At 45.7% G+C, this 27,153-nt stretch overlaps 1 protein-coding gene across 1 annotated transcript in view; it reads left to right on the forward strand.

Annotated features, from left to right (window-relative positions):
* The window catches only part of BMP6 (bone morphogenetic protein 6), a 94,177-nt gene that overhangs the window by 60,085 nt on the left and 6,939 nt on the right, over positions 1 to 27,153 (forward strand). Inside the window, exons 2-4 of the mRNA XM_030041794.2 lie at positions 5,653 to 5,845; positions 20,407 to 20,555; positions 21,802 to 21,999. Of these exons, the coding sequence (XP_029897654.1) occupies positions 5,653 to 5,845; positions 20,407 to 20,555; positions 21,802 to 21,999 (540 nt within the window). The remainder of the gene's footprint in view (positions 1 to 5,652; positions 5,846 to 20,406; positions 20,556 to 21,801; positions 22,000 to 27,153) is intronic.

Genomic DNA, 27,153 nt, shown 5'->3' on the forward strand with positions numbered 1-27,153 from the left:
TTCACAGCATCTGTGACCAAGGTTGAGGGTTTTTTTTAAGCTTATATAAATTTTGTCCTGTGCAAACTATTGACAGCAATTATTGAAGAAATTCTGGTGATGCAGCTGTAAGGTTGCAGCAGTAGATCAGTCATATATGTACATGGTCCTTTTATTGGAGAGGACTGTTGGAGCTGTGGTAATGCTTAAAGTATTTGAGGCCTAATCCACTGCTTCATTGCTCCAGATGTGATAAATGCTGTTGACTTAATGCAGAAATTGGTGATGTAAAATGGAGAAATTGCCTCTGTGCTTATTATGTAGCCGTGGTGGCGAATCTCCTGTTAAGAACTCCAGTTTTCAGGGGCTTTCTCATTTTATTAGGGAGGGGGTCATGTACGAAGGCTGAGAAGAAATGAGTAGGAATGGCTTATATTTGTACTCAAACTGAATTCATGAACACTTGTGCAAAACGCGCACTTTGCATAAGCAGGCTACGAATACTGGTTGCTTTTGCTGGAGCGTGGTTGCAGTGGTCCTGCAAAACCAAGTCATCATTGAAGATCTTGGGGTGCAAAAGATTCTTCAGAAGTTTCAGCCTTGCTGGGGACAGGACGGATGCAGAATGTGTCATCCCAAATAATCCTATCTCACTCATTTGCGACCCTACTTCTTCTCTGCCCCCTCCAAGAAGCCAAGTTGTCATGGAAATTATAACTATTTGTATAGACAATTTATTTAAAAAAATTTTCCTTTTGGAGCTCTAGGTTATGAGTATACATGTTAGTATTTTTGCCTTTAGCTCCTACAGTATGAGCTAGAGACTTTCTTAAGTCACCGTTGAGATTCTCACCTGAGCACCTGACCTAACACTTGTCCCAGTAGCTGAGAACTGGAGAAAACAACCAAATATCAGGACACTTGGTGCTACTGTTCTGAGTGAAAATTCTGTCTCCTCGGGGAAGACTGTTGTCCTGTTATTTCTGCATACCAGTTACTTTAGATCCAAAAAGAAATGCTGAAAATTCCTACACATGAAGAAAGTTTATTTCCATGACTGTGATTAGCGTTACATTTCCTTTGGTCCAAGGTGTATGCAACACAGTTGAAATGGAAGTAGGATGGTATAGTTACCAAAATAGATGCATTGTGTTAATTTCTTCTTTTTTTTTTTTTTTTTTTTTTTTTTTTTTGGTGCAGTGTTTTTAAAGTAACAAGTATTGTAAGCAGTATGTTATTTTTAAACCAAGCACATTTTGTGCTGAAATTGGCTATTGCAACACTGGGTTAGAATTAGAATACACAAAATTCAGAACCACAGTAACCCTAATTTTGCCATTCTTGCCTTTTTAACTGCTTAACAATAGTGTTGTGTTTGTATAGTATTTAAAAATATTTGTTAAGGGGAATGTAGAGAGCTACTGGCAGGCTTTTCTGTTAACTGTGCATGCTCAGCCATTCTGCTCAGAAATGAGCTGTAATGAAAACTCAGGGGCGAGTACTCCTCGTGTCCGCAGCTCAGACCCTCCTTTGCATTGCAAGGGAAGGAGCAGCCGAAGCCCCAGCCAGGATGGGGGCAGAGACCTGCATGGTGGAGCAGACAGTCCCTTTGGCTCAGAGGACGTACGCCCACGATGGGCTAAAACCTCTGTTTGCCATCTCCCTTCCCAACTTGCCCTGGTACGTGCATGCCTGGATCTGTAGTCTCCAAGGAGCTACTCTGGCAAATGAGTAATAATGTTCAGGATAATACAGTCTGACCACGAGGATGAATTCTATACGGCTACAGTTTGTGTCGTGACCCTACAATCCCTGGTTTTGCCTGGCTCGGTCCTGACGTTCCGGCCAGCACTGGGGAGAGGTTATGGAAGGCCAGCACCACTCAGGGCTGCTTGCTTTCAACCTGCCCCGGCTGTGAGCTTTTTCCCTGCAAAGGCTTTGCGCAGTTGGGACATGCACGTGTCCGTCTTCGGACGGAAATTAGCTTTGGATTTCACATGTCACTGATCAGACCGACCTGAACGAATTCATGTGGAAAAAATAATAATTGGAAAGCAACTTGAGAAATTATTTCTCCTTTTTGCTGTTGCCTTGTATTTAGGCGTGCGCTGTCTGCATTTTGAATACGAGGTCATCTGATGCATTGTAACGCGATAGCAGTACAGAGTGGGTAATCCTGGGAACCAGCAGCTCGGATCTTGCCTTTCCACATTTTACTGTTCTAAAACTTGACTTCTTTGTTAAAAATGAACAGTTTCCAGGGGGTAAAAAGCCCCCAGAGAAGAACTGTTGGCATTTTGTATTTTTAAGCTGTCTTGCTGAATGAAAACAGTTGATTATTAACTTGATGGGGTGACAATGACTATATAGAACTTAAATATCTCACCACTCCCACAAAGAAAAAAAAAACCACCCTCCATTGTATCATGGGAAGATACATAGCCAGAAAAACTTTCCAACTCGTTAAACTTTTATACGTGCTTCATACAAGCTTAATGTAGGCTTTTTTCCATCCTGTGATGTTGTAGAGACGCTTCTGAACGCAGCTGAGGAGGACACCATCAACTTAACCAGTATTTATTTCTGAACGTGCCTTTCTTATAACACAAAAAGATAAATTACTTAACCTGAAGGATTAAAAAAAGGTTTCCTTGTTTGTGTGTTTCAGGTTGTTTATTCTGCCAAGCCTGATAATGAAATCAGTCTGACGTTTCCCCTGTAACCAGTTTAGTCAGCTTCTGTGATTGCGTGGGGTAGTCGGACAAGGACAAGGATAAAGGAAGAAAGTTTTAAAAAACAGGAAAATACTATTGTAAATATATCAGGCAAGTTATAAACTGGGAAAGGGTATTCGGAGTCAAGCATCATACCTGCTGCTACTTTTGAAGCTTTGGGGTAGATGTTTTGGTGGGTTTTACTTCCTCCTGTGGCTTGTGTTTGACTTTTTAGAAGAGGGGTATGGGAAAATACTGGTTTAAGGGACTAGAGCCTGGCTATATCACTTTTAAACTGCATATTTTTTAGTGGAAGTGAGTGGAGGTCAGGCCATCGTAGCTGACTTGAGGTCAGAAAGGAACAACAAAAAGTGACATTTGGGCTCGTTTTGAGCCCTGTGCCAGGTGGGACAGCTCTGTGCTCTCCCTCGTGCACTTGGAGAGGCCATGTCACATCTTGATGTGGGGCCATAGCTGGCAGGAAGCATTGAATATTCCCTTTGCTGTTTCTCTCTGGTGTAATTTTAGTTTTCCGGCACCCTGATGCAGTTCTGCTGCTCATCCTGGTTGTGTCCTTCCCCTTGCTCTTCCTGATTCTCCTTTATCGTCCTTAGCTGTGAGCCCAGGGAAAGCCACCCCGCTGCATCTCGCCCGCAGGTCAACTCGTCCCCTGCAACAGCATGGGAGGGGACGTGGGTTTCGGCTGGTCTTTGCACCCTTGAGCAAGGACTTAAGTTCTAAATCGAGAATCGTTGCTTCATACACGTCTCTCCAAACCCGTGGATTTAGACATTCCCTCACCATTAATTACATCCTCTCATCTTGTAGCAGCAAGTAAAAAGGCCAAGTTGGGCACGTCGTCCTGCTGCAAGCAGCCGAACGCGGTTTCTTGTTCATTGGATGCTTGCAAGTTTCTGAAAGTACGTGGCCGCTCTGTTTTGGGAGGTGCATCCTGCGTGGCTCGCCTCGGGGTGGGGAGTAACTGGGCAGCTCAGGCCCCTTCTCAGGGGGTGTACACGCAAGTGATGCCAACCAGTCCAGTATTGCCAGAGTCGTTCCCAATTAAAAGCAGGGGCAGGTGCTTCAAAGGGAAGCTCAGATTGCTGATAACTGATGGCCAGTGAGGTAATTCCTAGGTGGCACTGGAAGTGAGCGGTACCATCATTTGCCTTGGTGGAATCTCTGACGGAGGTGCTGGGTGTCACCACCTCATTTCTGGAAGCCATAGTGTCCGGTCACCCGTGTTTGTCAGTCATTTGACATCTAAACTGCTCAGGCAGATGCAATGTGAGACTGCCAAAATTGGCAGCGGCGTCCGACTCTGACAGCAGTTTGCGAGTTTGCCTGTTCACACCGTGGCATCTCCCAGCGCGGTGTCCCACAAAATGCTCGGCAGCAGTCATGCGGAGGTGAAAAGATTTCCAGGCGAGCTGCAGAGAGAAGGATGTGACTAACTGTCTCACAGGGAGCCAGGACGTGGACCCAGCCAGATGAGGCAGCTCACATGAAAGGGCTGCCAAGGGAAAGGGAGAGGACACAGATGAAACTGGGACTGGGGGATGAGGAGGAACAGGCGGTCGGGAAAGGTAGAGGGGAAAATCTCTGTGGGCTGTTTCCAGCGGCCGGGAGATGTATGTGCTCTCCGGGGAGGTAACCCGTGGGTAAAGCAATGAACCTCAAGCATGCTGGCTGTCGTTCCTGGCTCTGCCACTGCCTGTCCTTGGACAAGTCACTCTCCTGGTGACTCAGTATCCCAGCTGTAAAACAGGGATTGCTGCTTACCTCATGGGATGTTGTGAGGGTAGGCTCGTGGACGCCTTTGCAGTTTGATGTATTAAGTGGGGGGGGAGCAACAAAAAGTGAGCACAAAGACAAATGTGAAAAGGGATCTGTACTTCCCTCGCCACCTTCTCTGAATGTAATTATGTCCCTAATGATAATATAATGGTGACTTACTCATCATTGACTCCTTCACTTGCACTGGTGGGAACAGTTTTTTGGTTTTATTTTTTTTCCCCCTCAGGGTTTTAAAGATGCGGTTTTGTATGTTTATATAATATGTTAACGTTTCAAACAATTTTTAATAGCAAATTAGAAGAAATAATGAACAATAAATCAAAGTCAGACCAAACCAAGATGTAATCAAGTAACACAAGAGTGGGACCAGAAGCAGAGTTTGCAAAGGGAGCCTCAAACAGAGAAAATGCAAATCCTGCGGCCTGAAGAAGGAAGGGGGGGTTCTGGTTTGCATCTGTCTTAAACCCTGTACCTGATAGCGTACCTGAGGAGAGCTAAGACCAGAAAGCAGGAGGGGTCACTCCTCCTCAGCTCTCTCATTCTCAAATAAGATTCTGCAAAAGGAAGGGGAGCTCTGGTTAATTTTAACCCTTGAAATAAATGTCATGTTAATCTTACTCTGCTCACAAGGCAGTCCAACGGCTAACGCACAAACCCGGGAGCCAGAAAACAGCAGTTTTTAGGGCAGTTAGGGAATTGGTTGACCTGGTGCTAACACTTAGTTCTGTCTGTGCCTTTATGTGCTACAGCAAAATGGAACTAATTGTCTCCTCTGTTGGAAGAGAGATGCGAGTCTTAAGGAAATGCTGTAAAGAACATGGAAATCCACAGGTGGAGAATGCTGGGGGCGGTCACAGCTTCAGAGTTTTTCACAGGAGCAAAATGCATGGTCATATTTCACCTGTCAAAGCTGGCTTTTCTTTAAAAAATAGGAAATCTCAAAGGCATTGGCTAGAGAAGAGGAACATTCATCTTTTCTTAGTACTGTATTTGAAAGGCTTTAGCTGCATAAGCTTTCCTGGCACTTGCCAAGGCTGTCGTTGGAGAAAAATAGGATTCTTGGTTTGTTTTGAAGGAACAGGTGGCAGCGTGTGGAAACCTTTTGTTGTTAAATTTTAGTCATGGTTCCTTTTTAACTTTTCTTTCCTTTTCCCATCTGCAGTTGAGTATGACAAGGAGTTCACGCCTCACCAGCGGCACCACAAGGAGTTCAAATTTAATTTGTCTCAGATTCCTGAGGGCGAGGCCGTTACAGCCGCTGAGTTTCGGATCTACAAGGACTGCGTTGCGGGGAGCTTTAAAAACCAAACCTTCCTTATCAGCATCTACCAAGTGCTGCAGGAACATCAGAACAGGTACGCAAGAGGGGGCTCGAACTATGCCATCAGCTGCTGTCCTGGGGAAGCCTGAGCTTGTGCATTCATGTTGGGAGGACTGCTAAGTAAATATTGGTTTTGTTCACATTAATGGGGTTATGTTATTGCATGGTCCTTTCCTTGTGGGAAATGGGCATGGTAGAGTGCAAAATGGACCTCAGCCAGAGAAAGTCCATGGTATTGTAGCCCAGGGTGTCACTTAGCTGCAGCCTTTGTGTTGTCTATTTTAAATAGAGCAGGAATCTGATGTGAGGCAGTAGATTTTTAAACCAAAGTTATTATGCTGGCATTGCTCTTGTGTACTGAAATAAATATATCCCCTTTCAACTTAATACTACCAGCATAAAAAGCATAGCCTGTTTGAAAAATATTGGTAACTAGTGCAGATCTGACTGGGTCTCAGCTGGACTTATATTAAAGTAAATAAAGCGGAAGAAAATTCAGCATGCTAACCACAGGTACAAAATCACTCCTGTTCTTTCAGTGGCAATGAGATAGGCAAAAGAGAGAGATGCAGGGTAGAAACTGTGGCACAAAAATCCAAACAAGTGTAAATGGAGTGATTAATTTTAAAAGGGTAATGTTTCAGATGGGGGAATCACGTAAGGCTAAAAGATGGAAATAAGTGGTCAATTAAATGTCAGAGTAATGCTGTGGTACAAAAGTGTTTCATTACTTCTGCTGAAACGTGTCAGGACTGTAACTGTTCCTCTGCTGCAGGCAGAGAAAAAGAAATCAGAAACAGCAGTGTTTAAAATAAGCTCTGTTTCTTTTCTCTGTGAAGGTTTCTTGGGTGTTTTCCTTTCTGGTCCTTCTTTCTCCAGCCTTTCCATTGAGACCATTTGGGGTGATCTGCCTTTGATGATTTGCTGTTGTGAGGGCAACATCAAATAGCTAGTGGCTGTTCTGTGGGGAGTGTGGCCTCTGGGGAAATGGAGAGAAATACTTGGGTATATAGGTGATGGGGAGGAAGGTGTTAGTTTTAGAAGATCAGTGTTCCCTTTGCGCTTCGAGTTGTGGTTTGCTGGAGTGCCTCCTGGGGTAACGTGCTTGCTGGTTAGAATGTTACATCAATGCCCACTTGAAGAGCTGATGGAAGTCCAGGCGGTCATGCAGATTTCATACATGTTAGCTGTATTGTTCATTTAAAGCCACATTGAATAAAAAATGGTGAGTGTTGGCCTGTTTTAGATTTCATAAGTAGAGATCCCACCTCTGGAGCTGGAGGGAAACCTCTGCCAAGTGTCTGTCTATGGAAGCAATCAATACGCTGCTCAGTGACGGTCACCAAAGCAGGGCACTGAGTAGGACAACTGTCAACTTTGATGTGTATATAACATTTTTTCAGAGTAAACTGGGCAAGCAAGTAAAGTATTGCGGGAAAGAGAATAAAGTACAGGATACAGCCCCTGAAGTACCTTGTTCCCAAGAAAATTGTGAACTCTTCGTTCTGAAAGTGGCTGTGTGCAGCAATGCTGCTGGCACCTCGTATCTTTGTTTCAACTACCATGCCAGAAACGTGCCAAAATCGGATTGCGCTGTGAAGCTGCGACGCATGTCCTTTGGCACCGGGCACTTTGGCATCTGCACGTGCTGGGCATCACTTGGTGCTAGGAACCTCCTTACGGACAGAGCAGAGGCGGCAGCTCGGGTGGGGATCACCAGGGTGGTCTCTCTCCAGAGCTGGCGAGTATTTTGGGTCTTTCAGTTCCCTTCCATCGGGTTTCTCTGCCGCTGCTGGTGGCCATGCCAAGAGGATCCCGCCGTTGGGACTGGGAATCATAAAGCAGCTTCCTCCGGGTCCAGACTGCCAGCAATTCGCCGTCCCTCCTGACATGGGCTAGGCGTGAACCGCTGACCCAGGGATGAGTGTCTGTAGTTCATTACTAACCTCTGACTCATCCAGTCCCTCAAGGCTCCCTTTTTGTTTCTTTTTCTTCTTTATTTATTTATTTTTACTGGTGGGAAGGAGGGAGACGTTTGGCTAAAGAAACTTGTACTTCGGATGAGTCTGTGGGACTTGTCACACCATCTGCACAGAGGTGGGCAAGATGTGGCTCACAGATTCTTGCAGCTGTAAAAAGGACGTGCCCTTTTCCACCCTTTTCCCTTTCAGCATAAAGGACTCTTTCATGTACATGTAAAATATAAAAGCACATATGAAAACACGTGTACTTGTGTATAAATACATGCATATGTATGTATTCTCTCCACATATCTGTATATAAAAGTGTATATATATATTAATTGTCATCTATATTAATTATCCTCTGTATATTAAAAATATGCAGATGTTAAAAGACAGTTAAAATAAGATATTAGAAGCTGCTTACCACTCTTCAGTGTTACCTTCAGCTGAGGTTCTGACTCCATAGGCTACTACTGCTACAGATTCAAATGTGCAGGCACATTGGTGACCCGGGTGGACTTTGGCCTGTAAACAATCTTGGAAACATACTAAAACGTATTTAGCTCTTCACCAATATCCCTGCATGGAGGGGAAAAATACCTCAGATTCTTCTGGTATGCCTTAAGGAGCTGTATTCTTTGAGTGGTTTTGGTTTTTGGTCATCAATTCACTTACTTTTACGGGGGGGGGGGGGGGAGGAAAGGAATCCAAAGTGCTTTTTTCTCCCCCTTTTGTCTCAGTGTATTAATTTGGAATATAGTGTTTTCTTCTCCTATTTTGAACACTAGAAGGTTAAATTACAAGAAAAATTGCACTATTTTTTGAAGGAACTTGCTAAATATTTGTAAAGCTTCTGTTGCATTTTAGCAGACATCTTATGAGCCAGAAAATAACAGCTGCCTTTGACTTAAAAAAACCCAAAAAACAACACAACTAAAAAAAGTTGTGTCACACTTCCTTTAGACTAACAGTTTGAGTAACAGCCTGATATTTCCTGACATTTTGTGACATTTTATTGCATAAGGAAGAGTCTGTACAGATCTTGAAGTCTAGCTGGTGAACTAGCAGGTGAAACAGAAGGAGTTGACATAGCACCTTTTTTCATCTTGTTCTGCTGACAAATATTCCTTCTGGTTAGGAAAATTTGTCTCTGAAGGCCACAGAAGGTGCCTGTTCAGTCAACATTGGCAGTCTCCACAGAAAGTTCAATCACACTATGTTAATCTTGGCTTTTATGAGGTTAACAGTTGTCTGAGGTGATTATTGGTAGCTAATAAAATACTTTTGGGCGCAGATAATTCTTAACTGAGCAGCTGGCATATATGGATTTAAACCAGCAGTCTGCAAGAGAAAGGCAGTGTGCACCTCTGAGGGAAAAAATACAAAGAAAAAGCAAACCTTCTCGCTCCTCTCAAAGAAATGAGTTTGGGAGGGCAGGAGATAAGAGAAAGCTTCAGTAAATACAAATCTTCACCAAAGCTCAGAGCCTGGAAGTATCCCTTGGCTCCAATTAAGTGTAATGAAGTGGCTTAATTCAGTATTACTTGAGCAAAGGAAAAAAAGCTCATCTGGACAGAAACAGCATGAGCGTGTGACTCCAGCCCAGATGTGTGCGCTGCTGCACGGAATTGCAAGACATTGCTGGCCGTTCCCTGATGGCTAAAAACAAAACCAAGCCTGAGGCTAAAATTTCTACCATTTACTGAATTATCAAACTGATTTTTGCCACTGTAGACAAGGCCAAAAGCAAGGATTATATGGGCCCATTTGAGACTGTCTCCTAGATAGGGGTGTCTGCAGAGAGAGTGTGAACGATCAGAGATCAATGCTGATTGTAATAGTATGAAACCTTCGGGGAGAAATTTGACTCTCTCCTCATGGAGGCTTCAGGCAGTGAAATGCACGTTGAGGACAGTGTGGTCTAAGTACGTTCTCTCTTAAAAAAGAAAACATTTTTAATACTGACTCACTTGTGTCAGTAATATTTTCATCTCCCCATTCCTTCCACCCTTTCATAACGTAAAAAAAATAGTGCCTAGAAACTAGGCTTTTGTTTTCTAACCAAACTGCGGTTAATGGCCACATTTTGTCATAGCACAAACTGCTGGAGTTGTCAGTGGGACGCTGCGAAGAGATTAATGAAATCCTCAGGAAGGGTCAAGCTTGTGGCCAGCCGTCAGTGGTATGTATTTTGGATTGTGTGGAGAAGAGGCTTCACCAAACAGGGCTGAGGTGACGTCTAGTTTGCTCTGAGGGAGATGACTCTGGGTTTTGAAACAGGCTGTGGGCTGTAGGGGCTGACGTTGGGAAAGGGAATGGGCGATGCGTCTGCTGGATGCTCCTGCCCTTCAGCTTCTGACCCTCCAGAGTTTAAGAGGCTGTGTTGTTTGAAGGCTAGGGTGGGATTTTTTTCCTTTTTTTTTTTTTCCTTTGGTATGTGCAGAAAGTGGAGAGATTTTCCAAAGCACCAGTTTAGGAAGACAAGTGGTGTCAACTTCCAGGTGCCTGTCCCACCTTGGCCATATCTGAGGGGTCATTTAGTTTCAGCAGGCAGGAGCTGCACAGCCTCGAGTCTTCTCCCGTCGGTGGTACCGATGCATAGCTAAGCCCTGCACGTGGGCTTGCTTCTAAGGTGTAGTGCTGATTTTGTGGAAGGACCAGCAAAGCCCTCTGTGACTTTGGATACCTCTTGGGAGTGGATTGCCATGTAAGCGAGACCTTCACAAGGGAAGGGAAGAAATGAGTTTGACCCTGGAAACAGCTCATTAATTTCTTTTTCTTTCTCAAAACTTCCTTGCTCTCACCCGGAGAGGTGTCAGGTCAGGACTAGGGAAGGCAGTTTATGGTTGATCAAAGATGTTAGTCCTTGGTTTGGATCATCAGTATGTTTTCAAGTGTAAATATCCTGCTAATGCAGACCTCAAAACACTCCCACACTGTCCAAACAATTGATCTATGAAAAACACAGTGGCCTGTGTTAGTGATCAAAGGAAGATATGGTACCTTAATGGTCAAAGTTTATTAAACAGTTTCGTTTGCACCCAGAATGAAATACGAGGACTTGATGTGCAGAAAGATTCCTCCTATATGATAAGACACGTGTGGACATAGGTGTGCCCTCCAGAGCGGCTGCCTGGGGAGTATATTCTTCTACTGAACACAATTCCTTAAGGGTTAAGGCACTTGTTGGTTTTTAGCTGCCAGTTACAGTGGTAATAAAGTCTTACTCTTTGCAACAGGATATTTATACAAATGTGATCCGAGCTTCTAATCTAAAGGGCAAATTGATTTGCCGGCAGTGTTTATAGCTTAGAAAATAAATAACCGTCCTCAACTGGGTTTTGGAATGGGTTGTGTAATACAAATGACAAAGCTAGCATCAATCTGTTTCAAGTTGGGGTCAGATTTGTATATAGTGTGCATATATTTGTATATGATAGAGCTGTTTCCATGATGCTATAGAGAAGCGCCTGTCCACATTTCAGTTCAACTCCCACTGTGGGTATGTGATTTGTTGTGTTTTGGGGTGGTTGGTTTTTAGTAGTTTAAAAGTCAAAGTTATTCTGGATGAAACTTACTGGTTCCATAACCAGCTGGCTTTTTCTACCAAAAGTAAAGAATACCATATCAGTGCCGTATTTCTTTTCTTAAAGGACAAAAATAAATACTACCCCTTTGCCCTTTACCCCATCTTCATGCCTCAAACTGCATTTAAACTCTGAGGTGTTATACTGTGGCAATCATTACAGTTAGAACACCCCTTAGTCTCATTAAGTCATAGTCAAGGAAATGAGAAAGACATCTCCTATCCCAGTGAGTTGGGATGATTTTTTTCTTTTTTCACTGTTCCTGTTGGCAAAATGTTCATTCCTCAGAGCTGTGAAGCTCAAGACCTTGAGCTGGATGTGGGGGGGACACCTTTGCACTCAAATATCAGTGTTGGATTTGCTGGGGATTAACACCGACCTGTGGGCTGAGCTTCCCACAGTCTTGGTGTGGGGAGACCACATTCTCGAGCTCTAGGCTCTGATCTTCCACTCTTTGCCAGATGCAGCCTTGAAGCCAGTGTTTCACCCTGCTGCTCTTCCAGCGAGTCTAGAAGATTTAACCCCCTGCCCTTGCAGACTTTACCACCAGGGGTGATGCCCGCAGTGGGACATCCTTTTCAGCACAGGGCAGCTCTTATCAGGCAGAGCGGTGGTGGTGTGAGGCTGAGCTTACCTGTCCCTTCTTGTGTGTCCCCATGTCTGGATGCATCCCAGATGGGTCTCCCCTCCCTGTGCTGAATTGCAGACCTCCTCCAGAGTGTCCCAGCAGCTCTATTCTGTACTTTTTCCTCTGCTGGCTGTCAATCCCTGCAAATTAGTGCCCAGTTGCTGGTGGTCTATTTCACCTTGGAAGTAACTTCATTTGTAGGTTGACAGCTCTTGATATTTTCTTCTTTGTTTCTAAGGAGCTCTTAACAGGACGTGTGTGTCTCTCCCGGTCCTCTGGCCCACAGATAGTATAGCTTCTTCAGGACAGCTAACCTGAGCCTTACTTCTTCTCACAAAATGATAGAGACTGCCTTTGCTTTCTGTGGCAGCTTATTCCAGGTGCTGGCATTCCCCTGCCTGAGGCTCTCTGTATGAGCAAGTGCTGATTGATTACATTTTGTACGGTGCTTTTAAATCTTTGGAGTAATGGTCATTTAGACATATGAAGTTGTTAAGGTTTTGTATTGCATCTGTTGGCAGTACCTCATGCTGTGCAGGTTCTGCATACAGTCTGTTGTAGAAGTAATAAACACGTTTAATTTCAAAATAGTGCTTACATCTACTGCAAGATGGTGCATCTACAGGTTTGAAAAGGCTGTGATTTCAAAATTCTATCTATGTGGAGCTCTGTTTAACTCTGTAAGACTGAGTCAGTTGTGAGTGCAGTTGTTAGTCCGTCGTTAGTGGATAAGAGCAAATAATCGTGCTAGTTTGCTATATGCAGGATAACTTTTACAGAAGGTTGATGTCAGTGCAAGCTAAAGACTCAGATCCTGAGGGACACAGAAGAGATTATTTAGAAAGTGCATTAATTAAAATGTAAATCCCACACACTTCTGTGCAAAATTCCCTTTTGAGAAAATGCTGCTAGGCAGTCTAGACTATTATGTCAACTTGTCTTTGAAGAAAAGTAAACAAAAAGGTTCAGCTGAGGAAAGTTTTAGAGACTTACAGTAATTAATGCTTTGGTAAATGGCTGTTGATGCGTAACAATCCTTTAAACACCTGGGTAATTGCAAGCTTTGAAGTTGGTCCAAAAATGTTGTTCCGAGATCTGTAATTAAAATAAGAGACCTTTAACTTGGTCATTTTGAAGGTGAGATTTCTGTTTGTTCTCACTGTCTCCCTGGTAAAACTTCTGCCTGGTCGAGGAAAGAAAGCTGGGGAGGGTGGGAAAGTAAAAGACCTAGTTCAACAGATGCTTCTTTAAATTTAGCTTTTTATAGCTTTGGTGTTTTTCCTGTAGCAAAGTTCCATGTTGTAATGTGTACCCAGAACAGAGAAATTATTTTAATGTGAACATTTCACTAAGTATAGTAACTAAGATTAACCACTTGACCTGGTTACTAATTTGACTAAATTCTAATCTAATTAGTGTTCAATTAAAGAGAATTAACACCCAGAGACATTTCGTTGAGAGGTTTACACAGGGGTTTCAGTTAACAAAATATTTATCTTACAGGGGGAAAGGCACTGAAGTTAAATGCAAGCTGTTTCTCCTATAAATGCCCTGAGTACATGGTTGGGATGCCGGCGTTAAGAATAGTAGTTATATTTGATATTTATATCTGACAAACCAGCTTGCTCTGAGGACACTGGAGCTAAATCCTGCCCTCTGAATTACACAGGTCGTATTTCTCCGGTAAACTGTGTACTTCTTTCTGTTTATTGCAGCCACTTGTGATTGCTCTGTTGACCTTTGCTTCTCCATCCTCCTCCAGAGTCTTCTGAAGGCCATGGAAACAGTCCCGTTTATTTCTTGGGACTTGGGACCGTACTTTAGGGCCTTGATCCAGAACAAAGAGCTTCTGTTTTGAGTTGGGAATCTCTAACTTGCATCTTCCCATTTAATGTCCTCTCTTCTCTCAAGAAAGTTGTTTCACCCTATTGCCTCAGTTTGTCCCATTCACTTGCTTCCCTTTAATAATCTAAGTTTAATACATATTATGCCTGCAGCACCCTTATTATGGAAATCATTAACTGAATGCATCCAGATGGTTAAGCACACTGAAAATAAAGATGAGACTGTCGGGCACCATAGTGACAATGAGATGACAGTAGCTGTATGAACACCCAGAGGCAGGTTTAGGAAGAGAGGTGTTAAGAAACTGCCTGTTTTGGTGATGAAATTTATCTTCTGTACACTGAATTTGAAAGTCCTGCTGTGCATGTGCCAGAGGTGCTGTGATGTCCTTGACAGGCAGGGTTGCTTGGGCATGAAACCTCTGGACTGACTCTGCTTTCTTCAGCCTGTGCTGAGAGCAGATACTTGTTCCTCTCTGCATAATGATGCTGGCTTATGCATTTCTTCCAGCCTTTCTTTTTCTAGTTTTTCCCATTCTTCATGCTCCCTTCCTGTTTCCCTCAGGTCCTGTCTTGCCTCTGTTATTCTCAAATGCTGAAGTTTTCGGATATCCTTCCATTAATGTGACCACGTACACGGTTGTGTGCTTTCTCTTGGAAGGCCACTGCCTGCCTCGCTGCATAGGATCAATGTCATCACTTAATGACTAGAAATTCAATACTTTGTTTCATGTGACTTGCTCAGTGTGTGATCTGTTTCTTACCTTCTTGTCCGCTCTTCACATTTTGCTTTGACTATGGGCTTGCATCTACTTGTGTGTAGCACTGTTAGGCATGGTATCTGACTGCTTCCTAAACTATTTCTTTTTTTGACATGGCTATAAGGCAAAGCTAGTGGTGGTGTTCTCGTCGTGCGGATGAGAAGCTGATGCATACACTGGTGAGGGTCAACTGTCTCTGCTAGGTTTAGTTGCCACTTTCAGATGTTTTTTTCCTTTGTCCAGCACTCCCCTTTGGCTTGCAGGAATGCCCTGCTCATCTGCTGTGTGCGCTCCAATTTTTGCAATAGGAAGGGCCACAGAGTGTGGACCTGCTAAGCAAACACCGATGGCAAAAATGGTCCCTGCCAAAATCAGCCAACAGTCCAGCATCAGGAGTGGTAATAAGGCTATGTGGCAGCTTTAGAGCGCTCATGCTTCTTGTCTTTCTTTTGCAGCCCTAGTGGGAGAGGAATGGAACAAATGTGTTTTCCATGGTCTTCAGAAAGCAGAACTGGGCCGGGGGGTGGGGAAATCCAGTTGTGTGGCTGCATTTCCCTGTGTGCATTGGGGCAAGACTGGAAGTGTGAGATGCGCATCACTGATGTCTGTCACCATGTTTGTTGGCAGCTGTGTTGCTGCAAATGGCAGCAGTAGCAGGTTGGAGCCCTCTGTAAGCCATTGGTGCAGGAAGATGCCAGTAGTTTCCCATCTACTTCTGGAAGCAGAGGGATGCTGAGTCTGGAATAATGGTCCTGATTCACAGAGGTGTGGTGGCCATGGGTACTTCCTACTCCCTTTTCTCTGCAGACTTTTTCCTTCTATCCAGGGTCGCTCCATCTAGTCCTTGCGTGTCCACGTGTCCCCCACAACTGCAACAGATCCTTCACCCTTCCCTATCTAATTAGATATTATCATAGGATTGTTTAGGTTGGAAAAGACCTTTAAGATCACCAAGTCCAACCGTTAACCTAGCACTGCCAAGTCCACTACTGAACCTAAGCACCCCATCTAGACGTCTTTTAAATACCTCCAGGGATGGTGACTCAACCACTTCCCTGGGCAGCCTGTTCCAATGCTTAACAACCCTTTCAGTGAAGAAATTTTTCCTAATGTCCAATCTAAACTTCCCCTGGCGCAACTTGAGGCCATTTCCTCTTGTCCTATCGCTTGTTACTTGGGAGAAGAGACCGACACCCACCTCACTACAACCTCCTTTCAGGTAGTTGTAGGGAGCGATAAGGTTGCCCCTGAGCCTCCTTTTCCCCAGGCTAAACAACCCCAGTTCCCTCAGCCACTCCTCATAAGACTTGTTCTCTAGACCCTTCACCGGCTTTGTTGCCCTTCTCTGGACACGCTCCAGCACCTCCACGGCTTTCCTGTAGTGAGGGGCCCAAAACTGAACACAGGACTCGAGGTGCGGCCTCACCAGTGCCGAGTACAGGGGGACGATCACCTCCCTGCTCCTGCTGGCCACACTATTTCTGATACGGGCCAGGATGCCGTTGGCCTTCTTGGCCACCTGGGCACACTGCTGGCTCATATTCAGCTGGCTGTTGACCAACACCCCCAGGTCTTTCTCTGCTGGGCAGCTTTCCAGCCACTTTCCCCCAAGCCTGTAGCGTTGCTTGGGGTTGTTGTGACCCAAGTGCAGGACCCAACACTTAGCTTTGTTGAACCTCATACAGTTCGCCTCGGCCCATCGATCCAGTCTGTCCAGATCCCTCTGTAGATCCTTCCTACCCTCAAGCAGATCAACACTTCTGCCCAACAAGTCTGCAAATTTACTGAGGGTGCACTCTATCCACTCATCCAGATCATTGATAAAGATATTAAACAGAACTGGCCCCCATACTGAGCCCTGGGGAACACCACTTGTGACCGGCTGCCGACTGGATTTAACTCCCTTCACCACAACTCTTTGGGCTCAGCCATCCAGCCAGTTTTTCACCCAGTGAACAGTACACCTGTCCAAGCAGTGAGCAGCCAGTTTCTCCAGGAGAATGCTGTGGGAAATGGTGTCAAAGGCTTTACTAAAGTCCAGGTAGACAACATCCACAGACTTTCTCTCATCCACTAAGCGGGTCACCTTGTCATAGAAGGAGATCACAATAGTCAAGCAGGACCTGCCTTTCATAAACCCATGCTGACTGGGCCTGATCACCTGGTTGTCCCGTATGTACCGCATGATGGTGCTCAAGATGATCTGCTCCATAACCTTCCCCATCACCAATGTCAGACTGACAGGCCTGTAGTTGCCCAGATGCTCCTTCCAGCCCTTCTTGTAGATGGGTGTCACATTTGCTAACTTCCAGTCAACTGGGACCTCCCCGGTTAGCCAGGACTGCTGATAAATGATTGCAGGTGGCTTGGTGAGCACTTCCACCAGCTCCCTTAGTACCCTTGGGTAGATCCCATCCAGCCCCATAGGCTTGTGTGTGTCTAAGTGGTGTAACAGGTCACTGCTACCTTCTTCACTATTCTTTCCCTGCTACCTGGGGCCAGCCTGGGACATCTCCCGGTCTCCGTTGCAAGATCAGACATAGTACGGCTTTTTTGCAGGAGTAGCAAGGACATTTCTTCTCGGCCATGTGGCTGTAACGAAGAGCAGATTCCCCTCAGGTGATACATGGTATTTGGTTTACTAAGGGGAAAGTATGTTCCCTGCATACAGAAAGTCCAGAGGATTTTGTTGCTAAGCTCTGAACCTCTGTTGAGCCTGTGTGGGCAGCAATTTTCAAGTACTTACTGCTTGGCCGAATTTGAGGTGATTTTCTTAAAGGAGGAAGGACATACAGCATTTCTATTCTGCAAAAATAAAGGAGTGCTTAAAGACTCTCAGTTAAATAGGTGGGATTTGTTTTTATGTGAGTAAATTCTTTTTTTTTTTTTTTCCCCTTAATTTTGTCTTTGGAAATAGGTGACTGAATATTTTTTTAAAACCTTCATGCCAAAAAAAAAAAAAATTGGAAAAAATTATATACAATTCTGTGCAGCCTGGTGAGGTTTGGGTGACAAACGTTAATTGAAAAGACGCTTAAGCAGAAAATATTAGGATGTGTTACCTGCTAGCATTACTACTGTGACCTACAATACCTGTGGGCTAAACCTTCAGTGCTGGCTTCATCCGGTCAAACGATGCAAAAGTCAGCTGAATAGCAGATTTGATTGAAAACCAGTCCTGTATGAAACTTTTTGCAAAGAGTTAACTGGATTGGAAGGCCCAGTTGTCCATTTTTCTGCATTTTACAAAGGATTTGAAATCTTTCAAAGCGAGTGTGACATACTGGGATAAAGTGGAGCATTCTGGTTTGATAGAATTGTACCTTGGTCAGACAGCTTGCTTATCACATTTGTGGAGGACACTAAGATGGGGGAGACCCAAAGGCAGGCAAGTCTGTATTTTAAGTAATCTAATAATGATGGATGTTCAATCTGGGGAAAAAAAAGTGTGATTTGATGGAAAGAATAATTGCATTTGGACGTGAAAAATCGGTGATGTAAATACACCCAAGGAAGTGACTGGGTCCTTTGCGGCCCAGTAGGATGAATCTAAGGATTATAGTGAATCACAAGGTGAACATGAGTTAACAGTGTGAGTTTTGCAAAGAAGCCAAAAATCATATTCTGAGATGTATAAGTAGAGGCATAGTCTGTGAGACAGAACAGGATTATCCTTTCACTGTACTCGGCATCAGTGAGATCTTGATCTGAGTTGGGTCTATAAAGAGCAATGCAAATAGTCACAGTCTATAAAACGTGGCTTGCAAGGAAAGACTAAAGATGTTATTTTAATAAGAAAGGGAGATTGTTGTGGCATTTAAGTTAGCTATTATGGGGAAAGGCAAACAAAAAAAATGTGCTTCAGGTGAAACCCACTGAATTTCCTGGAAAGATGGTGGAGTTCCTGAGGCTGGAAATCTATAAGATCAGGTCAGGCAAACATCTCTCAGGAGTGATGTGGATGTAGTTGATCCTGCCCGGAGTTCAGGGTAATGGGCTAGATGATGCCATGTGGTCCTTCCAGGCTTTACAGCTCTGTGATGTCCAAGTGTTTTCCCAAAGCGCAAGGCAGTGGGAATATAAGCTCTGAGCCTTCTCTTCATGTTTTTGTAGACCTGACTAATCCTGTGTGGTTGAGTGTTCATGGGGCTTTGCTCTTACAGAGTTCCCAGTGGCTCTGCAGCCAGACATGTTTGGTTTGGGGGCATGTAACGCCAAAGTAACTGGAGTCTGGAGGCTCCAGTGGGACGTTGTCTGGAGTGGGTGAGTGCTGGGAAGGGTATGGCGCTTAGAGGAGAGGAGGTGGGAGAGGAGATCAAAAAGCAATTGGGGGGGGGGGGGGGGGGGGGGCGTGTCAGAACAGGTGCTAGGAAAACCCCTTTTCAGATATAGGCCATTTCAAGCATTGGAGAGGACCAATGTGTAAGTCATATTCAGAGGCGGGAATGATTTAGCAGTTCATTCCTCTCTTAAACCTGGAGAGGGAAAGAGTGGTCTCAGCTGCAGCTGTTGTTTGTGGTCTCCTTTAAGCAACACTTCAGTTTATATACTCTGCCTGGGAAAGCCCAAATCTTTCAACCTTAAGGTTTCCAAAACATGTAGCAGCTGGCCAGCCCCAGCCACTCGCTGCTGTTGGAGGTGAAGGTCAGAGTTGTTCCTGAACCCTCTTCCCGTTGGAGGAGTGGTGGCAAAGACTCCTGTGGGAAAGGCTGCTGAGTCAACCATAGAGCGTGCGGCTACCAGTGAGGCGGAGGAAAGCCTCCACGCTGTAAAAATAGCCGCACTAGGAGCCCTAATATACTTAAGTGCTTATTTTTCCATGTGTGATCTCATGCAAACCAAGCTGCTGGGCAGTATGACATAGCAGTTGGCCAAAAATAAAATGTAACTCAATCAAAATGTTTTTTTTCTGAAGTTAACCTTTGATGGGTGGAAGGGACAGGTACCCTGTTTTCCCATTTCCATTAAGTTATTGTTAGGAAAAAAAAAAAGATTCAGAGGGAAAAGACAGATGAAGATGGGATTGACACCTGGTATCCATTTTGTCATGATGGCCACAGGTTAAGGATAGGAACTGTAGCTCTCTTGCCCAGGAAAGTTGTGCCTATAATACGGTGAGAAAATGTACACGGGATTTCTCTGGGTGCTTCTCCAGCTGATTTCATTGCTGAGTTTTGGGGGCATTTGATACTGCAAAAAAGGTATAGACTTGATAGCATTTGAAGCTGAAGCCCATGAAGGAGACCCAGTACCAACAGCCTTGGAACAAGGCGCTCTAATCCCTGTTGATAAGCCTCAGAAAAATGTGTTTAGAGGCCTTTAGAGGTTCCTTTTCCTACACTGTTTGATGCTTGGCCTGTTAGTTGATTTTTATTTTTTATTTTGGCCCACTGTGGTAGGTCTGTGTTGTGGAAGGTGAGCTGAAGCCGTGAAACTGCTTTGACAAAAGCCATTGAATGCCTGGAAATGCTGGTAGTTTGACCAGTGTCCTGTCAGGGCTAGCATTACCCTCTTCGGGAAGAAGAGTGCCTTACTAATCCCTTGCCGGCGGAGAAATGGACAGACCTGAGGAGTATGATTGCTTTCCTCTAGCTTAGAAAATAGTGAAAAACCTTTGTAATCCTGAATTTCACATGCGGAAGCATGTGCATCTCATGGCAAAACTCTGGATATAAACAGGCAGATTTTGGGCGTTGGTTTTTTCCTAGCTATTAACATCACTTTTAACGATTTCAGGTTTTGTTTCTGCAACAGCGAAAGCCAGGGAGAAAATCCCAGACGTCACAATCTTGTCATTACACTTCTCTGCAGGGCCTCTGACCTGTTTCTGCTGGACACGCGGGCAGTGTGGGCCTCGGAGGAGGGCTGGCTGGAGTTTGATGTCACTGCCACCAGTAACATGTGGGTGATGAACCCTCGGCACAACATGGGACTGCAGCTGAGCGTAGTGACCCGGGATGGTAGGTTACGGGCCAGTTAACGTGAGTCACCTCGCGAGTCTCTTGGCTGCTGTCTAGAGGTGGTGCTAACAGAGTCCAGTTGTGATGTGGGGGGTGAGCACCCTGCCTTTGTAGGCGGTTGTAGCCAACACCATGAGCAAGGCGTCTGAGGGCACAGATTGAGGGTTGTCCCATGTCCCATGATGGACATGTCTTTCCCCATGAGTGAGGTCAGGTTTCTCTGAACAGTACCAGGATGAGCTGGTGGAGGCAGGCTGGGGTAGGGTCCCAGATCCTGGGTTGGAGGTGGAAGGGGGCATGGAGCTGGGTTCCCAGGTGGGGTGAGGTTTAGGGGTGAAAGGAAGAGAAGACGGCAGGTATGTGGGTATCCGCCTCCCCATGCGGGCTTATGGCAGCCCTCCTGGCTGCTGCAGCTGCCGTTGCTGCTCGGACCTCATCAAACCCGAGGTGGGAGCCCTGCGCTGCAGAAGCGATGCGGTCGCTGTGTGGGGCTGGTCCCTCTGAGGGCAGCTGCAATGATAGCATTTCACAGCCTACAGAAACTTCAAAAGGTGGAAAAGGAGAGAAGAGACTGCAAAAGAGCATGAAATTGAGTTTTGCAAGATAAGCAGTGGGGAAGGAGGAAGTTGAGCAGAAGCTGACCAAAAAGCTGACAGTGACATCTGTTCTCTATAGGAACCAGTCTCCAACCTTAAGTTTTCTTCCTATTGCTTAATGCTGGAGTTTGGTACACCTGTGGGGTCAAGTGAGACCAGAGGGGCTGTCCCCTGTTCTCCCTGAGGAAACATTAGTGCCAACCTCCACCTCCCCAAAAGGGCTGAGAGCCCGTCCCTGTGCTACTGAGAAAAGCACCCCATCTCTTTGCCGTCTGCTTTCCTTAGAGGTCTCCTAATCCCATCTCTGCTACTTGTGTTTCACAGGCAGCAGAACTAATTTCATGACACATCTGGGCTTTGTGTTTTATATATCTATCTGTATACCTCTCTGATGCCTAAACCAGGGTAGAGATGCCATAGGGGTAGCAAAGAGTGGTGCAGTGGAGCCTCTTGTCCAGGATGGATGGGGTGCTGTCATAAAAATGTCCATATGTCATGGTGGCAGGAGGGGAATGTTTAGTGATTAAAGAAGAAGAGTGCGAGCAAGAATAAAGGAAACGCTGCTTATGGGGGTGGAATGCTTCCGATGCTGGAAGAAGCAGTCCAACTGCACTGTTTCTCTAACACTCACTTTTCTGTTTGGTTTGAAGGTTTCAGTGTAAATCCTAGAGAAGCAGGCCTTATAGGCCGAGATGGCCCTTACGACAAACAGCCTTTCATGGTGGCCTTCTTCAAAGTGAGCGAAGTTCATGTACGGACCACTAGGTCAGCAACGAGCAGGCGCAGGCAACAGAGTCGAAACCGCTCCACCCAGGCTCAGGACGTTTCCAGGGTGTCTGGTGTCACAGGTAATCATGCAACACAAGCTGGGACAACTTGCTTTGGGGGTGCAAAAGCAAGAAGGGGGACGTGAGGTGGGATGCTCTTCCTTGGGGGAACAGGTTACATCTGTAAGGGGATGGAAGAGGGGGTCTCATGTAACAAGACTTGCAGGAGTCCTCTTGAATTCGGGGTGGAGTCCAGACCCCCATGTGAAGTCATGGCCATTGAATTCAGGGGGGTGAGGTTTTTTAACCCCGACTCTTGTGCCTGTAGGTTGCTTGCTGCACAGTATTTGCCTAGAATTGTGCCATGTGAAATGCAATATTTAAAAGATTCCATCTCTGTGTACACTGAGATTTCTGGTATTGCACATATGCATTTCCACCAGAGTCCTCTTTCAGTTTTCTTTGGAAAAACCCTGGTAGAACAGCATGAGATGGTTTTTTTGGGGTTTTTTTTTTTGTTTGTTTGTTTTTGTTTTTGTTTTTTTTTACTTGTGAGAACAGCAGTATATACATGGTGAAGTGCGTTTCCAGGCAGGCAAAGAGGCTTGCCTGTTTGCTGTGGAAAGGTTGCAGGTGTCATACAGCAGCCTTGTGAGTACTGTTGCGGGCTCATGGGAAAATATAACTCTGAAATTTTAACAAAAATTGAGAGTGTCCTATCTTCTAAGTCGTGTCTGTTTTCCAGCTACTCTGCCCTGCATCGCAGTGCTACAAGTCCGTCATTCATTGAGTACCTTCTTTCCTCTCAAACATTTCAGCCCGTTCCAAGTCACTTGATTAATTTGCTTATGCTGCCCCCTTCATTTCCAATAGGATCCCTGCTTTTCCTGTGTCTAGAAATGACTATACCCCAAGGAAGAGAGGCGGCTGTATTTTTTAGTTTATGTCTAGACACAGCACGGGGAGGTGAGCTAGCACTGCTGAAACAGCCGGTGTGAATCGGTAGGCTGTCCCCTGCTCTTGCGTGCTCGGGTTGTGGGTGAGCCACGCTGCACCTGAGGTGGCCCCGTGCTGGCCATGGCACTGGGAGCCTACAGGGAACCAGAGCCAGGTTGGGAGCTCCTCCAGGGCTGGCGGCCAGGCTTTGGGCATGGCTGTGTGCCGATGCAGCCCTATTGCTCCAGCCCAGCATGGTGATGGGCTTGCCCTTTGGGTTAGCGCCAGCAGCAGTTAGCCACCAGCGGCTGTTGCATGTCCTCGTGGTGCATGCCGCAGAGCGGCTCTGAGTTCCCATGCTATGCTGCGCAAGTGCCGGACTCAGTTGAGTGTGAAATACCGCTTCACGGATTTTAAGGGCAGGAGAAGTGACTCAGTCCTGCAGCCTGACCTCCCTGAGGGAGGCCGGCCAGTGCCAGCACGCCATTGCCAGAGGAGTTATCATCTAATCTGGTATGAGAGCCCTCTGCCAGCCCCACAGGTAGAGCCGTCTGTTGGTCCCAATTGCTGGGACCCGCTTTGGTCCTGGTTTTCCTTGGGGGCCTCCAAGCTGCAGTTCTAAAGGTGGGCATGACAGCTGCTCCCTGGGTTACTTTCCCATATGATGGGCTTGCCAAGGGCATAGGTAGTTTATTTGTCTGGGCGTTATAAGCAATAAGCCCAGCTTTTACACAGGTGGCATGCAATTCTCCCACTCAGGTGGGCTTGGTTGCCACATTCTCTTCATCATGGGAGCTAATTTTTTAAGGCATTCACAGCGCTTTGGGAAAGTTACTCACTGTGTTGCTCTTTTGTGGTGCTGGTAGCAGACTCAGGATAGGCTCCAACTTTCTCTCCCCAGCTCCACAAGCTTTGCAGTGCTAAAACCACTACTATTAAATCAGTTGATGTGACTCAAAGCTCCAGAGGGAGCAGATATATTGGGCAAAAAGGGCCATTTTTACATCACTGCTTTCTTGACTACACCACACATCAGGTTGTAAAATTATAAAATGACAAAAAGAGAAAAAATAGCTGGTCGTTTTGTGGTCTCAAGGGCTTTTTTGAGCTCTTCTAGCTCAAAGCCAGCTTTAATTTAAAACCTGGAATTTGGCAGTTCAGTAGTCAACAAGGTATAGTTGAGCCTCTGTGGATTTAAGGTGGGGGAAAGGAGGGGAATTTAAAGTTAAGATGTATGTTTGGTTGGTTTCTGTGTTTAGAAATGAGAGACTGCATCAGCTTATTTTCCTTTCTAAGTGTGACACTCTTAGACTCTGTTCTTCTTAAGAAGTGGTTGATTTAATAGCCCAAGAGGCACCGATGACTGGTATGTGTTTTTAGTGTTAAAGAGATCACAGGAATTTTTTTCTTTTTTAGTTGTGTGGGTTCCTACATCCATGCCCTGATGATGCATGTTGGAACTGGGGAAGTGTTCACCCCAGGATGAAGCAGGAGGCGAGCCTGGGGGTTATCTGAAGGCTGCCTTGGGTGCCCTGATGCATTTGGACCCAAAGTGGGTGCATAACTGGGATACTGTGGTCCCCTCCTGTGCATCTCCCCACCCGCACATCTTCCTCTCTCGCTTTATCTTACCTCTTGTCAGATTTTTGGTCTGTGCTCTCCCGCAAGCCAGGGTTGCTGCTGCCTGTCAGGGCTTGAGGGCAGGTTCTCTCTTGGAGAGCAAGGCAGCTGGCTGGTGTTGATGGGTTTTTGTAGATTGAACCTTCCTTCCTCTATGGTAGAGAATACACAGGGTTTTGTTCCTTCAGTCCAAAAACGAACCCCTTTCCCAAAAGATGCCGTGAGTTGGGTTGGGGCAGTATGTTTTAAAAGGCCCCATTTACTGTCTAAATATGGAAAACATTTCAAGTCCTCAGTTCGGAGCGCACAAAGTGTGCTGCTGGGCTGGTACTGGATCTGGTGAGCTGGGGGGTTACATGAAGTCATGCTGCTACGTGCAGGATTGGGACCCCGCTGTGCTCCCTTTGATGTGCAGTTGTTGTCCTGCAGTCAGTACCAAGTGCTCAGATGCTAAGGTTATGGCTGTGGCATAAGAATCTCAACGGTCTGTATTTTTTCGCCAAGAATGCTCATTTCCCTGTATTATAAACACATAATTATGACTGGCTTATATAAAGCAGAACTGAGTAACCCCCATAGTTATAAACTGCTTTGACATAGAGTCCTGCGTCAATGCATTCCTGGAGCCAAGCTCTGCTCTTCTGCAGAAGCAGGATGAACAGGAAGACAAGGAAGTATTTTTGTCTGTTGAGGCAGAAAATCATATGGCAGCTCTGGCCCAGGACATGGAGGAGTGAGGTGGGTTGGAGGAGCACACAGGTGTTTTTCTGCTGTTGTCTGCAAGATCTGGAGGCCCTCCCTCGGCCATGTCTTGTGATGGGTTTAGCTCATGCTCTCGGACTCTAGGCTGACCCTCTAGTTAACCTGAAGAGATGAGGATTCTTCTCAACGTAATAGATGGTGACCCTCGAGTCTAAGGACTTTGCTGCCATATAGCCAGCTCCTTCATGAGTTACGGGTCTGTACAGGGCTCTCTCCTTGTCCAGTGGCGATAACCCTGCTCTTCTGCGAGTCAGCCTTCAGGCCTATCCCTTCCCATCAGCCCCTCCTTATGGAGAAAGTTGCATTTAAACATCTGACTTCGGGCTTCACTTGTGCTCTGAGTAAAACTCGTGCAACGCCCCTTTTTGGGTCCTTCCCTTTAGGCACCCCAGGGCCTCCGGGACTGGTGTGAGGTGCTCCATGAGAAACGGAGGGGCCCTCCAACTGGCCTTTCCTTGCAGTAGACATAGATGGCACCAGGCAGATTTCCCCACATGTATGGGAACCGAATACCGCAAAGGGCAGCACGCGCAAACACTGAAGGCAAATAAGGCCAAATGCTTTCGTGGTGGCAAGGGTCTTGTTAATAAACATCATTATCTCACAGCCAATCTTCTCTTTAGTAGAGCGCTCAGTTACAGACTGGAGCGGCATGGCTGGTGTTTCTGTATGTGCCTTCACATGCAGGTCCATGTCAGCCCGCTATCTCCCCTTCTTCCCACCCAAGCAGATCGCTTTCATGTGAAGTGGGCTGTTATTAACTGGGTGATCAGTTTACACCAGCTTTATCTGGACGAATCACCAAAGTCAAACACCAAGAAGAAGGGGCTGGCCTTGGAGACCTCTGTCAAAGCTATTTTGAATCACAGAAGTAATTAATTACCATGTGGAATTTGGTAAGCTGGCACCTTGGGAGCGGCAAGGGTGTTCTCAGACGGATCGACCTCAGTAAATATTTATATATTCTTTGCCAGCACTTAACGTGGGAGAGGCTATAGGAAATCTAAGGTGGATGCATAAGTATCTGTAGGAGGAAGACCATTAGGGTCAGGCTATTCTCTCTCCCCTTTCAGCAACACAAATGCCAGTGTCCAACCTTAAGAGAAACATCTGTGCTCGCAGTAAGTCAGACTTGGATTCTGGTGAAGGCAGAAAACGTTCAGTGCAAACAAGCGACAGAGACAAGCCATCTTAACTGTGCTGTTTTAACTGTGCTGCCCTGGAAGTTATTTTTAAGTGCAGAACTAGGGGTTTGGGATTTTTTTAAATCTCTGTTTTATACAAAATAGTTTGCAGTGTGATGAAATGCAGTGCCAAGCTAGTGTTTCTGAATTGGTACATGCAGGGATAAAAAAAGAGATGACTTTGCTAAACCCACAGCGAGCCTATAGGAGCTCCCAAAGCAGCTCCCTGAATTCACAGAGATTTTGAAGGTCTCTGGGGAACAATCCTTGCAAATTGTGTCGTGGCAGCGTAAGCCGGCCCCGTGGTGGTTGTTTGCAGCATCACCCCGCTGCAGGCTGCCGCCTCTCGGCCCTCCTGGCTCCCTGCTGCAGGGCTGGCGGGAAGGGATACGTACCCTGTTGCCGCTTGGCAGTTGGATGTTGCACTGCGAACCACCTCAAATGGCAATTTGGGCTAAAACAGCTGAGCATGCTGGACTCGGGTAGCTGATACTGCTTTCCAGGCTTTGGAGAAAATGTATCGTGGAGGCCACCTTCAGTAGCTCGGTGAGCTTTAGCTCACTGCCAAAAACCCTTTACTGTATGGATTCCTCTTTTTTCAGGCCCATAATTGGATGTATGTCCAATGTACACGGCTCTAAGGCATATGTCGAGCCCCAAACCATAGGGAATGGATCATTATTATGTGCATCTGTATTGCTGCATTTTTTTCCCCAATTCAGAAAGCCACTGC

Source organism: Aquila chrysaetos, chromosome 18, assembly GCF_900496995.4.
Source record: "Aquila chrysaetos chrysaetos chromosome 18, bAquChr1.4, whole genome shotgun sequence".
NCBI classification, from domain to species: domain Eukaryota; kingdom Metazoa; phylum Chordata; class Aves; order Accipitriformes; family Accipitridae; genus Aquila; species Aquila chrysaetos.